This window comes from Prionailurus bengalensis, chromosome E3 (genome assembly GCF_016509475.1).
Source record: "Prionailurus bengalensis isolate Pbe53 chromosome E3, Fcat_Pben_1.1_paternal_pri, whole genome shotgun sequence".
NCBI lineage: Eukaryota > Metazoa > Chordata > Mammalia > Carnivora > Felidae > Prionailurus > Prionailurus bengalensis.
Genome location: NC_057357.1, coordinates 25,093,786 through 25,109,312, shown reverse-complemented (window position 1 = coordinate 25,109,312; position 15,527 = coordinate 25,093,786). Strand labels below are relative to the sequence as shown.

At 38.2% G+C, this 15,527-nt stretch overlaps 1 protein-coding gene across 1 annotated transcript in view; it reads right to left on the bottom strand.

The window, feature by feature from the left end:
- The window catches only part of DNAH3 (dynein axonemal heavy chain 3), a 164,550-nt gene that overhangs the window by 47,831 nt on the left and 101,192 nt on the right, over positions 1-15,527 (bottom strand). The window contains exons 41-42 of the mRNA XM_043560338.1: positions 3,694-3,797; positions 1,121-1,415 (exon numbers count right to left, since the gene is read on the bottom strand). Coding sequence (XP_043416273.1) covers positions 1,121-1,415; positions 3,694-3,797 — 399 coding nt within the window. The remainder of the gene's footprint in view (positions 1-1,120; positions 1,416-3,693; positions 3,798-15,527) is intronic.

The following is a 15,527-nucleotide window of genomic DNA, read 5'->3' as shown; positions in this document are numbered from 1 at the left end:
CCTGCCTCAGATTCTGTGTCTCCCTCTCCTTCTGCCCCTCCCCCACTTACTCTCTGTCTCTCTCTCAAAAATAAACTAGCATTAAGACATTTAAAAAATTGTTTCTGTATATACCATAAAGATAGGAAGAGGGAAGAGTCTGGAGGAAAGGGGAAAGGAAGAAAAGAAAAAGAAAACAAAACAAAATTGGATCTCTGCCTTTAAGAAGGTAATGTTAGTGGGTAAGGATATAAATACATGCAATATTCACTATCAATACATGAATTTTAAGGACAGGATATGAGATAACCCAGAAGACTAGGGCATTACTTTTACTAAATGAAAACCCTATGAGTTAGCAGTAAGATAGTGAAAAATATCATGTATTTGGCACCAAGAAATCTGGATTTGGGTTATGGCTCTAGAATTTTCTAGATGTCTGACAGAGAATTTAACCTTCTGGAGCCTCAATCTCACTAGTAAAATGATAATGATGGTTAATAACCTCAAAGGGATAATAGGCTCAAACGAAATAAATGAGGAAGTGCTTTGTAAACAGGTAAAATCCTGGGGATATTCAACGTGCTTATTTCAAAATACTTATTTAGCAAATATTAGGTTTCTTCATTTACTGATAACATTTATCTGACAAAAAAAAAATGGAATAAGGAGTTTATCACAAAGTGAGTGTTGCTTTTGGAGATCCAAGAGGGTAAATACCCTTCTGGAATGAATTCTCACTACAAGGTAACCTTGCTTGATCCAAAGGCTCATCTTCCTCTCAGGAGAAACTTGGAAGTTACCTCAGGGCAAAAAGGCCTGGACTACAACTTACTTACTGAAAATATGACATATAGCACTTAATCAACAAATACTTGGTAATGAAAGAAGGAAAGGAAAGTCAAAATTAAACATGGGAGAGTGGGAGGGAAGGGGGAGGGATAAAAATGGGAGGAAGGAGGGAAGGAAGGACAGAAAGAAGGATGGAGAAGAAAAAGGGAGGGAAGGAACACTACATTAACCAGAAATATATTATGTCTCAGAGAGAGTAAAAGAATTGTACATTGGCCCTACAAAGGGAAGTTCTGGTTTGCTGCAGCACAGAAGCATCTGGTTGTTTAGATTCAGGCCAATGCCTTACCCACAAATACCACTGCTTTCTTCCCTATGGGAGGCCCAAAAAGACCCTTTCGCCGTCGATCCAGCTTGGACATGATGATATCTTGAGTTTGACTGGCTGAGGTTCTGGCAGAGAAATTGATGCAGTTGGGCAGGTAGGTGCTTTTGGGAAGGTGGAGAAGGAAATTGTTGGTAATGGCTGATTTGCCAGTGCCTGTGGGCCCCACAAATAGCACTGGAATTTCATGGTCCAGGTATGTTTTCAAGAAGAAAGACTGCCTGGCTGTCTCCATTGTGGAGATGATGAGTTCTGAGACCTGTACCGCAAAGATATGGAACAGTCTTATTACTGGGCCAAAGATGCTGGGTTTGGCATTCAGGATACTTACTATCCATTCAGCTCCATCCATCCCTTACTACCTTTATGACTTCAAGTGAGTATTGAACCTCGCCAAGGGCCTCTGTTTCTTCACCTTTTAAATGCGATAATAATGGCATCCAGTTCACTGACATGCTTTGAGGATTAAAATGAGATCATACATGTCAAAATGGGCATTATTGGCACTGTTTTGTAGGTGAGGAAACTGAGGTCCAGACCTTTTTGGACCTTGCCCAAGATCCAACTTGGGCAACTTGCCCAAGTAATACAACAAGTAAGTAGAAATACAAGGACTTGAATTCTAGCTTGTCTGATTCCAAAGTCTATATTCTTAACCACTGAACTATCAAGGAATAAACACCAATTACACTAATGATCAGTTTACAGTTGCTGCCCTCTGAGATCATTGCTCTGAACCAACCTGTCTGCCTTGCCCCAGGCAAGGAAGGTCCACCTCCCATATGTCATCTTCCATACTGCTTGGCTCAGGAGGGTGGGTTGTGACACTTAGCCCCCTTCCCTGCACTCACTCCTGTTCTGCCTTTTTCCAACACTTGGATCCTTGGTTCTAGGACCCACCCCCACTTAACCCTTTTTCCAATATGGGGATTACAACACTCTTCCTGGTTTTCAAACCCCAACTGGACTCTAAGGGCTTGGTTTGGAGTCATGGACTCCCTATTACTTTGAGTAGAATACCTTACCTTAGCTTGGCTTCTTTGAGCCTGAACACTGTCATTGACCATTTGGTCACATTTGGTCCTTCCATGGGGACAGAGGAAGGGACTGGAAGATGTATATCATATGCTGACATCTCCTTATGTTTAGTCTGGAAGGGGCTAGTGAACATGGAGCCAGTGTGTTGCACAACTCCAGAAAGTACCATTCCTACTGTGTTTTATGTAAATGGTGCCACTAAAGCAAAGCTAGACCACAATGCCAATGGCACCAAGTGAGTCTGTGCAACAAGGCAGCCCTGTAAATATCAGCAGAAAAAGGCTGGGCTTCTTTTGATAAGTAATTTGCTCAAAGGAAAAGGGACAAGGCAAGGGAATTGAAGTATAGAGGAAGAGCATTAATAGGTGTTGAGCTTAGGAGGCTTTGCCTATATTATCCCCTGCAGTTTTCCCAGTAACCCTCTGAGGTTGGAAGATTACTGGCTCATTTGTCCAAAGTCATGTGGCCAGTAAGTGGTGCTGAATACAGGGCCAGGTGAAAAATGCTTATTTTTCTATCAAGATGGAATTTAAAGCAAGTTGGGTTTCAGAGATTTTTATTTTCAAAGACAACAACACTTTGACAAGGGGAAAATTTTCAGCACAACTTAAAATCTTCTCTGCATAGGACTCTCTTATTTGTATGAATTCAGTGTGATTTCAACCCCCCCTGGAGGTTCAGGTGACTAAGCTCTTTAAGGAGAATTAAAGTTTTGGACCTCCATGCTCAGGGCTTCTGCACAACACTCAGCCCCCAGAGTGTGCCCAAAATTCAGCACACATCCACCTCTGCTTATCACACCATCTTCAGGAGCAGCTGTCACCCTGCTGGCTGCCTGACTTGACTGTCAATATTCCCACTTTTCTATACACTGTCCACCACTCCATCTGGGGCCTGAATGATCTGCAACCACCCCCAGAAAGGTAAAGTATGTTCACTAGAAACTACTAATAGAGGCAAATTTTCTACAAGGAGAAGTTGGAGCTGAGAAAAACAGCTAGACCTGTTTTTCTGAGAATTCTGATCAAGGAAATCTTTCTCTGGGAATTTTGAAGAAAAGACAATGATCCTTTTTGGCTGAGATGTCTGAGAGGTAAGACTGATGACCGCCCAGCATTGGACTGATGACTGCCCAGCATTGATAACTGACCACATGACAATGATAATAATCAAAATAGCAATCAACATGGATCTAGCACATGATGTGTGCCACGTGTTCAGGTATATTACCTTCAATTCTCTCAAACATCCTTCAAGTATTTTTTTTGCTATTGTGTAGCTGAGTAAACTGAGGCAGAGAGTGTGAGGGCCGAGTAAGGAATCTGTGCCTCTAATTCTAAAGTCCAAGCTTTTGAAGGCTGATCCAGCTCATGTTTGAAACTTTTTCTAAAGAAAGTTCTTAAAAATGCTAATAAGGAGTTGACGTTAATTCCTCCACCTTGGAGAAAGTTCAGGTCATTTTAGAAACCAAAGTTCCATGACAAATACCTCTCTTTTACCTTGGCATTAGCTGGGATATTTTCCTCTTCTTTAGTAATATACTCTGTCCATGTGTACCAATGTCCACTACCTTCCTTGAGGAAATAAAAATCATAGATGCTCCCTGGATTCAAAGAAACAAAACAGGTCATTAGCACCCCAGGGGTTTACATTTCATATTTGAGGTGTTTAACCACCTCAGTTATAGACATCTGAAAATGTGTATCTACCAGTATTAGCCAAGCTGTGGTAAAACTTACACATTAAAAAAAATTTTTTTTTAACGTTTATTTATTTGAGAGACAGGGAGAGACAGAGCATGAGCATGGGAGGGGCAGAGATAGGAGGAGACACGGAATCTGAAGCAGGCTCCAGGGTCTGAGCTGTTAGCACAGAGCCCAATGCGGGGCTCGAACTCACAAACCGTGAGATCATGACCTGAGCTGAAGTCGGATGTTTAACCAACTGAGCCACCCAGGTGTCCCTCTAGAAATAACTTTTGATGGCAATCCTTCTAGCTTTCTCTTTAGACACACAAGCACATTGAACATGGAAGGACAGATGAAAGGATTTGATAAGAATAAGATCATTTGACATTATATATTATACTATGATATATAATTATATGTGATATATTAATATAGAATTATATATTCTATTAATGTATACCATATATTATATACTTACATATCACATATATTATATGTATCACATACATGTTATATATATCATCTATTATACTATTTTAAAATAAAGATGTTAAATTTCCTTTTTTTTAATGTTTATTTATCTTGAGAGAGAGCAAGCAGGGGAGGAGCAGAGAGAGAGGGAGAGAGAATCCCAAGCAGGCTCCGTGTTGTCATCGCAGAGCTGAATGAGCGGCTTGATCTCACATATAGTGAGAGTGTGACCTGAGCCAAAATCAAGAGTTGTACACTTAACCAACTCCCTTTCCTTTCCATTCTCCTTTGTTTGTGTGGAGTCTTTTGTAGCAAATCCTGACATTATATTTCATTTGTAAATACATGTGACTCAATGTTAGACCAATTTCCCTGATTCATTCATAAGCTATGAGGTGATTAACTCACTTTTCCTTCCATCTCCTCTCCTCTGACTCCTTTTGCTGTTGATGATGACCATAATTCTCCCATTCCTTAGTCTTAGGTCTAGTTTCAATAGATTCATTGCTCAAATTCATGGCTTCTAACACAGTCCATTTAAAAGCTCTTTGTTTTGATCGATCTGTTAGTCGGAAAATTTATTTTCTTTCCTTTTTTTTTTTTCCCCCCAAGAAGGGACTTACGGTGCTTCATTCTCTCAGCTCTTGCAAGTTTGGGAGTATCTGCCAACTGATTTTGTTTTTGAACAATGACTTGGCTGAGAGTGATATTCTCAGGTCACATTTTCTTTCCCTCAGACTTCTGACTGTTCTGTTTCTCTGTATACTAAGTTGCTGTGTGGAAATCTGAGGTCCATCAGATATTTCCCTCTTCACTGACTTTTTTTCCTTATCTATATGTATCATGTAATTTCTTTTATCTGTAAATTTAATAATTTAATCAGGCTATGTCTTTTGGTCAATTATTCTTTATCACTTTTTCTTGAAACACGGCATACTCATAATCTGTAGAAACAGTTGTTCATTTGAGGAACAATTTCTCATATCTTTTTAAAATTTTTTATTTTATTTTTTATTATATATATAGAAGAGCAAGTGGGGGAGAGGGGCAGAGGGACAGAGAGAGAGAATCCAGGCAGGATCCATGCTCAGCAGAGTCGGATGTGGGGCTCGATCCCACAACTCTGGGATCATGACCTGAGCTGAAATCAAGAATCAGACACTCAATTGACTGAGCCACCCAGAAACCCCTCCTCTCATATACACCTTTGTATATATTATCTATACTATTTACTGGGTTACCCACTTAAGGAATCAGCATGGTTTGGCCTCTATATCAATCATATTGATAATTGCTTTAATGTATTTGTTTTTTTTTCTTCTATAGTAAGTGTAGTTCTCTCAAACCTCCCCTTTAAGCCATTTATGAGATACCTAGATTTATACATTTTATTTCTTGCTGTTCCTAATGTATTTATTAGACCACTAATGGTACTGTCTCATTGTCAGTTTGTTTTGTGGTTTTTCAATCCCTCTTTTCCTCTAATTCTGTGATTTTTTCACCTCATTTACAAACTTCTAAAAGATAGCTTTACTAAAAATGTATATGTGATGTACTAATATTCATAGTTGTGCAACTATACTATAACCAATTTTAAGACATTTCATTACATGAAAAAGAAACCCCATATCTCCTAGTTGTTACCCCTCATTTCCCCCTCCTACTCTCAGCACTAGGAAACCACTAATCTACTGTCTCTACAGATTTGTGTATTCCAGATGTTTCATATAAATGAAATCACACAATATGCGTTCTTTTGTAGCTGTCTTCTTTTACTCATTATGATTTATATATATTTTTAAGTTTATTAATTTATTTTAAGAGAGAAAATGCATGCACGAATTGGGGAGGAGCAAAGAAAGAGAGGGAGAGAGAGAATCCTAAGCAGGCTTGGTGATGTCAGCGTAAAGCTGGATGCAGGGACCAAGAGATCAAGATCCTGAGCCATCCAGGCATCCAGGAGCATGATATTTTTAAGGTTCATCCATGTTGTAGCATGTATTATTACTTCAATTTTTTAAATTATTGAGTAATATTCCATTATATGGATATTTTTATTTATTCATTTATCTATTGATGGACACTTGGATTGTTTCTACTTTTTGGCCTTTATGAATAACGCTGCTATGAACATTTGTGTAGAAGTTTGTGGGTAGACATGTTTTTGTTTCTCCTGGGCATAGAACTAGGAATAGAATTGCTGGGTCATATGGCAACTCTATGTTTAAGTTTTGGGGAACTGTCAAATACTGTTTTCCAACTCTGCTGTACCATTTAACATTTCCATTATGTATGTAAGGGTTCCAGTTTTCCCATGTTCTCACCAACACTTGTTGTTTTCTTTTTTATTATTCTCATCCTAGTTGTGAAGTGGTATCTCATTGTGCTTCTGATTTGCATTTCCTGATGACTAACAATGTTGTCACGTGTTTATTGACTCTTTGTGTATCTTCTTTGGAGAAATGTCTATTCAGTTACTTTGCCCATTTTTTAGTAGGGTTATCTTTTTATTATTATGTTGTAGTACCTCTTTATATATTCCAGATAGAAGTCCCTTATCATACATATGATTGTAAAAAGGCTTCACCCATTTTGTGGGTTGTCTTTTCACTTTCTTGGCATTGTCCTTTGAAGCACAAAAGTTTTTAATTTTGATTAAGTCCAGTTTACCTATTTGTTGTTATTGTTATTGCCTGTGATTTTGGTGTCCTAAGAAACCATTGTCTAGTTCAAGGTCATGAAGATTTGCACCTATTTTTTCTTTAGTAATTTTACAAGTTTTAATTCTTAAATTTAGGACTTTCATTCATGTTGAGTTAATTTTTGACTATGGTGCAAAGTAGAGGTCCAAATTCATTATTTTATGACAAATATTCACCTGTCCCAGCACCATTTGTTGAAAAGATTATTCTTTCTCCATTTAATTATCTTGGTACCCTTGCCAAAAAGCAAGTTACCATAAATGTGAGGGGCTTGTTTCTGAACTCTCAATTATATTCCACTGAGCTAAATATCTATCCTTTTGCCAGTACCACATGTTCGTCTATGAACTTTTTAAGAAATTAAATTGTTATAACTAAGTTCTTTCAACAGAAATATTTTATGTTTCTTAGGTAATTTTTCTTTTAGATTCATTCAGTCTGTCTGTCTGTCTGTCTGTCTGTCTCTCTCTCTCTCTCTCATGTTTGCAATTTCCATACCATTCTTGCTCTGTTACAATCAGGTAAGTTCTTGACATCTTTCCTAATGTTATTGGAGGCCAGTTTATCACCTCCACTTTCCTGACCACAATTCAAGGATTAGTGAGCGGCTTTCTTTTTTGTAGCATGAGGTTACATGGACCGGGTAAAAGAAAATTCTCAATTGCCCCTGCTAGGAAACCTGGGCTCTACACTCTCTTTCTACAATTTGGCCAAGGTTCCTGAACTATGGTGCCACTCCCATCTCAGCTAGCAAAATGTCCCACATTCCTGTATCATCATCTCACAACCCTGATGCAGCATAGACTGTGGAAGGTGCAAACCCTCGTAGTTTCTCCCACTTGTATTAAGATTCTACAGAAGCATGCAGGTGCTTCATGCCCAAGGATTTCTCATAGACATTCTTTGCATCTGCAGGCCACTGTAATCCACTTCTCTCCACAGGGGTGATTACCAGTGAGAACTCTCAGAATTTTGTCAACTCACCACCTTTCCTACCAAAACCACTCTTAGGAGGACAGGGGGGTGGTGGGGTCTAGGTTGGAAGATGCAGCATGCCAGATCTTAGTTTTACTTTTCCTGTCCATCACTTCTTAATGTTTGTAGACAGAATCAAGATGGAACATTTTCTATAATTATTGCTGGGATATTTTTAGGCTTAATTTTGTTGTTGTTTTTGTTCATTTCACTAGGTATTAAAGGAGGGAGCTCTGTTATCCTACACCCCTCTGCAGCTTTACCTAGAAGTTAATCTAGCAAAACACTTTTAGAAAGCAATCTGGCATTATGCTTACAGAGCTACAAAAATGTTCTGTAGTCTAAGCCAGAAATCCCACGTCTGGGAATTTATCATAAGGAAATAATTCAGAATGAAAATAATCTCTATACATGGCTATGCAGCACCATCTGTGATAGCAAAAATTTGGAAATAATTTACATGTCTCACATTAGGAGACCAGTCAAAATTATGTCTTATGAGATGAATGGAATATTTTGCAAAAACTAAGTATCAACATATCAAATTGCTTTCAAAAAGCAATGACAGATGAGAATAGAATAAAAAATAGAACATATGTCATTATGCTAAAGAGGTAAAGAGATTAAATCAGGTAGACAAAACAGAGAAAAGTTTTTCTGACATACTTGGGACAGGGTGGTATGAACAAAGAGATATTTTTTGGTCGTTTTTAAAAAATAGAACTGAATTGTTTTACAACAAAAAAGGAGACACTAAAAGCATGATTCAGAAAAGCATTTGTCTCCCTTCCCTGGATATTATGATTCAATAGAGCTAGTTTGTTGCTTGACACAGGAAGATTAAGGCCAAAGAGGAAAGCCTCAAGTGAGTAAAAGTAGATTTGTTAAGCGATGTGACCTTGGCCAAGGTTACCATTTGTACACCTGTAAAATGGGCCTGATTTTATGTGAAACTCAGAGAGTCACTGTAGAGGGTAAATGAGAGATATATGTGTCAAACATGTAGCATAGCTCTGAGCACACAGGCACTGAGAAGATTCAGCTCTAGGTCTCTGGTTCTTATCAGAGTAATGGCTCTTGTTCACTCTGCACTGTGATTTTAATTCAAACTCTGTTCCAAGTACAAGGGAAGAAAAGGAGAGAATAGTAGAAATCCAGGAAGGCATATTCTGTCTCTATTACCTCTGACCTCCCCCCCCCCCCCCCCGCACTTCACCCTGTGTTCTTCTCCAGCACTTGGGAGAATAAGGTTAACTTTTTAAAAAAATTTTTATGTTTATTTATTTTTGAAAGAGAGAGAGAGACAGAAAGAGACAGAGCATGAGCAGGGAATGGGCAGAGAGAGAGGGAGACCAGAATCTGAAGCAGGCTCCAGGCTGTGAGCTATCAGCACAGAGCCTGATGTGGGGCTCGAATCCACAAAGTGTGAGATCGTGACGTGAGGCAAAGTCAGATGCTCAACGAACTGAGCCACCCAAGCACTCCAATAAGGTAAACTTTTCAACAAAGGAGTGAGGTTTCAAAGGGCACACACTGAAGAATGAATAAAGAAGATGTGAGATACACACACACACACACACACACACACACACGCACACAATGGAATACTACTCAGTGATCAAAAAGAATGAAATCTTGACATTTGCAACCTGGATGGAACTAGAGTGTATTACGCTAAATGAAATAAGTCAGTCAGAGAAAGACAAAATACCATGTAATTTCACTCATATGTGGAATTTAAGAAACATAACAGATAGGGGCGCCTGGTGGCTCAGTTGGTTAACCGTCTGACTTCGGCTCAGGTCATGATCTCATGGTTCACGGGTTTGAGCCCCTCATCGGGCTCTGTGATGAGAACTCAGAGCCTGGAGCCTGCTTCAGATTCTGTGTCTCCCTCTCTCTCTGCCCCTTCGCCGGTTGTGTTCTATCTCTCTGACTCAAAAAAGTATATATTTAAAAGAAACACAACAGATAAACATAGGGGAAGGGAAGGAAAAAATAAGATAAAAACATAGAGGGAGGCAAACCCTCAGAGACTCTTAAATACAGAGAATGAATTGAGAGTTGCTGGAGGTGAGGTGGGTGGGGGGATGGACTAAATGGGTGATGGGTGTTAACAAGGGCATTTGTTGGGTTAATGAGCACTGGGGGTTATATGTAAGTGATGAATCACTAGGTTCAACTCCTGAAACCAATACCACACTGTATGTTAACTAACTTGAATTTAAATAAATAAATCAAAAAAAGATAAAGGGCATACAGTGAATAGATGAATAGATGGATAAATAAATCTCTTAGTTGACAAACAAGGATACATGTCAGATGATGTGAACCCAACCCTGAGAGAATCCCTCAAAGGTCTGTTTGCTTTCCTTAACGTATGCTCCCTAGTGTAGTTCCTCCATCATTTATCTCAGAAGTCTACTTATCCCACAGCTCCTGAATGTGAAAAGCCCAGAACGCAATGTCCCATAAGGTCAGGGAAGCCTCCCTGGAGGTCTTACCATGAGAATTTTAACCTTGGCTCCTTGTGGAAAGCCTAGAAAGGCATTTAAAGCTTTTTAAGGTGGTAATAAGAATGTATACTCAAAGCTAGACACAAGAAGTCACATACTCCATGATTTCATGCATATGAAATACCAGGAAAAGGCAAATGTATAGACAGCAGGTCAGTGGTTGCCTGGGACTGAAGATGGGAACAGGGATTAATTGGAAATGGGCCTAAAGGATCTTACCAGGGTGATGAAAATGTTCTGAAATTGGATTATGGTGACAGTTGCACAACTATGCAAATTTACTAAAAGCCACTGATTTGTACACTTACATGGGATAATTTTATGGTATGTAAATTATACCTCCATAAAGTTGTTATATATAAAAAAGCATACTTAGTACTTAAAACATGTCTTTGATTCAAATGGGTTCTGGCTAGGCACTTTGAAATTTCACACTAAAATACTTATTAAGCCAAAAGAAAAAGAAGTGGAATGATGTCATTGAAAATAAAAACTGGAAAAAAAATCTGAGCAGCATCTCCAGCTGGAATAAGAAATCTTACCTCAAGAGATTTCATGAGGGGGGCGCCTGGGTGGCTCAGTCGGTTAGGCGTCTGACTTTGGCTCAGGTCATGATCGCACGGTTCGTGGGTTCGAGCTCCATGTCAGGCTCTGTGCTGACAGCTCGGAGCCTGGAGCCTGCTTCAGATTCTGTGTCTCCCTCTCTCTCTGCCCTTCCCTTACTCACGCTCTCTCTCAAAAATAAATAAATGTTAAAAAAAATTTTTTTTAAAAGAGATTTCATGAGGAAAGGCAATAAAGGCCACTAGGATGCAAAGACTCAGGTTCCATCCCACACAGAAAATTGTGTAGCTGTTCCTTTGCCCTACCAGGTATTAATCCAGGAGTACTGTCTCATTTTCTCCTTATCCTTGCCTCTTATTTTTTTCTTTTAATTTTTAAATATTTATTTATTTTTGAGACAAAGAGAGCAAGAGAGAGAGAGAAGGAGCATGAGTGTGGGAGCTTGAACTCACGGACTGCGAGATCATGACCTGAGCCGAAGTCAGACACTTAACTGACTGAGCCACCCAGGTGCCCCATATAGCTGAGAAGTGCAGTAGGGTCCCAGACCATATGAGTAAAGAGGAGTCAGTCAGAACACCTTAAATTCAGTGAGATACGGTATTCCAGAGTCAAGAGCCACAAATGCCCCTCTGTTGAGAAACTTCCCTTTTCTAGAATGTTCAGAGATGAAACAAATAGAAAAGGCTGCCTCCAACAGATGGCATTAGTTGATCATATGTGGTCATTGGATCTTGGCCATCCTATCGCTTCTTACTCTAGAGCAGAGTTTATAGCATTTAGGTTTATTTTAAAAGTGTTATATGAATATTATTTACCCTGATCATGTCCAAAAGCTGTGACAATTTGGAAAACTAGCAGAAAGAGAGATGTGGGATTACCATGAAGAAAAAGTAAAGCTTAACTTCCCATGGACAGGTTTGCAATGATCACTTGCAAGGTGTCATTTTAGTCTTATGAATGGTCTTTTCAGAACCAAATTGGCTTTTAAGTAAAGTAGGTGCTGCAAAAGAAGATAGACAAAGAAGCCGTATATGTGGAATTTTTGTTTTAAATAGCACATCAGTTGAGTAGGATGTGGAGGGAGGACACAGGCCATCACAGTAGATAGGAGATGTTATAGGGCAAAGTTACCTAGAAACTGAGTGGGAGTTGTATATATATATATATCACTAGCCTGCTAGCTGCAGAAGGAAAGGAAAGATGTTGACACAAAGTGGGCCAAGAGTGGGGTCAAGGGAACTTCATGAACCATCTTTGTTGACACAAAGCATGAACAGACTGATCTGGAAGGATAGAGGAAGCAGAAAACAGCATACGGAAACTGTGAAAAAATACTGCAATATAAAGGAATATAATATGGAGGTTATACTTCAAGAGTATATCCTTGAACCTTGTTTAATGCAAGACTCAAAACCAAATTTCAGGAAACTGTTTGGAATCCTAAACAGACTACAAAAAGATGATGATGATGATGATGATGATGATGATGATGATGATTGCTACCATTTTTTTAATTTAATTTTTTATTTTTTTAAATTTACATCCAAATTAGTTAGCATAGAGTGCAACAATGATTTCTGGAGTATATTCCTTAGTGTCCCTTACCCATTTAGTCCTTCCCCCCTCCTACAACCCCTCCAGTAACCCTCAGTTTGTTGTCCATACTTATGAGTCTCATCAGTTTCATCCCCCTCCCTGTTTTTATATTATTTTTGTTTCCCTTCCCTTATGTTCATCTGTTTTGTTTCTTAAAGTCCTCATATGAGTGAAGTCATATGATTTTTGTCTTTCTCTAATTTCACTTAGCATAATACCCTCCAGTTCCATCCACGTAGTTGCAAATGGCAAGATTTCATTCTTTTTGATTGCTGAGTAATACTCAATTGTGTATATATACCACATCTTCTTTATCCATTCATCCATCAATGGACATTTGGGCTCTTTCCATACTTTGGCTATTGTTGATAGTGCTGCCATAAACACGGGGGTGCATGCATCCCTTCAAAACAGCACACCTGTATCCCTTGGATAAATGCCTAGTAGTGCAATTGCTGGGTTGTAGAGTAGTTCTATTTTTAGTTTTTTGAGGAACCTCCATACTGTTTTCCAGAGTGGCTACACCTGCTTGCATTCCCACCAACAATGCAAAAGAGATCCTCTTTCTCCACATCCTCGCCAACATCTGTTGTTGCCTGAATTGTTAATGTGAGCCATTCTGACACGTGTAAGGTGGTATCTCATTGTGGTTTTGATTTGTATTTCCCTGATGATGAGTGATATTGAACATTTTTCATGGTCGGTTGGCCATCTGCACGTCTTCTTTGGAGAAGTGTCTATTCATGTCTTTTGCCCATTTCTTCACTGGATGATTTGTTTTTTGGGTGTTGAGTTTGATAAGTTCTTTATAGATTTTGGATACTAACCCTTTATCTGATATGTCACTTGCAAATATTTTTTCCCATTCTGTCGGTTGCCTTTGAGTTTTGCTGATTGTTTCCTTCACTGTGCAGAAGCTTTTTATTTTGATGAGGCCCCAGTACTTCATTTTTGCTTTTGTTTCCCTTGCCTCCAGAGACGTGTTGAGTAAGAAGTTGCTGTGGGCAAGATCAAAGAGGTTTTTGCCTGCTTTCTCCTCAAGGATTTTGATGGCTTCCTGTCTTACATTTAGGTCTTTCATGCATGTTGAGTTTATTTTTGTGTATGGTATAAGAAAGTGGTCCAGGTTCATTCTTCTGCATGTTGCTGTCTAGTTTTCCTAGCATCACTTGCTGAAGAGACTGTGTTTATTCCATTGGATATTCTTTCCTGTTTTGTCAAAGATTAGTTGGCCATATGTTTGTGGGTCCATTTCTGGGTTCTCTATTCTGTTCCATTGATCTGCGTGTCTGTTCTTGTGCCAGTATCATACTATCTTGATGATTACAGCTTTGTAGTATAGCTTGAAGTCTGGGATTGTGATGCCTCCTGCTTTGGTTTTCTTTTTCAAGATGGCTTTGGCTATTTGGGGTCCTTTCTGGTTGATTGCTATCATTTTAATGAAACAGGAAAGAAAGCCGTAAGGAGAAAACAGGCTAAGATAAAAAGGCCACATGAGATTAAAAAAAGGAAGATGGATGAGCTAATAGAATGATGGTGACAATGATAAGACAGCAATAAAAATTGTTGATATTTAACATCTTCTATATACCATGCTTTTATTCCAAATGTGTTTACATTCTTGTAAGAACCCCATGACTGCATACTGTTATTATATGCGGGGGGAAGGGGCAGAGAGAGAGGGAGAGTGAGAGAGTGAGAATCCCAAACAGGCTCCATGATGTCAGCACAGAGCCTCATGTGGGGCTTGAACTCATGAACCCATGAGCCATGAGATCATGACCTGAGCCGAAACCAAGAGTTGGATGCTTATGTGACAGCCACCCTGGTGCCCTGTCCCCATTTTATAAATGAGGAGACTGAGAGGGGATAAGGAACTTCCTCACTACTAAGTATTGAAGGCAGGATTCAAGCCCTGACAATGTGACTTGTTTTTAATCATTACACTAAGAAAGGATCATAAGGAAACAATAGGTAACAACAGCAGAACCAACACCATGCAAGGCACTAAAAGCATAACTGAAGTTGTGGGTGACATATTAAAATGAAAAAAAAAACTATCTTAAAAAGGCAAAAACTCAAAAATAAGGAAAGAGATGATAGATATGGAAGCCAGACAATAAAAATTTCCCTCGATGATGGAAAGGCCTCATCACATTCCAGGGAAAATAGACAAAAGGAGACATACATCTAGATATAGTATGTTAAAAAGCAAAACAAAACCCTACAGTAGAATATTAAAAAAAGAACACAAACCATTCAGAACATAGGTGAAACAAACAGTTGCTTTATATATGTATATAATATAATTAATTATTAATTATATGATTAATATAATCTTAATAGTTATCAATTATAATATAATTATATTAATAATTATATAATCTAATAATTATAAAATAATATATAATCTAATTTCAATTTCTTCTCTTTTTAATTGTGAGATTTAATTATATATAATTATCAATTATTTATTTATTATAAATGATAATTTATAATATAATTTATATTACATTATAAGTATATGTATTTATTATATTGATAATAATTATTATTAATTAATAATAAATTACATATAACATATAATTAATAATTAATTATATATATATATAATTCAATCTCACAGTTAAAAAGAGAAGAAATTAAAACTAGATACTATTTTCGTACTACAAATGTGAAAAGAACACCAAAATACATAAGGCAAAACTGATAGAATTGCAAAAATTAATAGAAAAATCCAATTATTATAGTTGGAGACTTCAGTCCCCCTCTATCAGCAATTGACATTGGGTAGAAAATGAGTGAGGATATAGTTAAA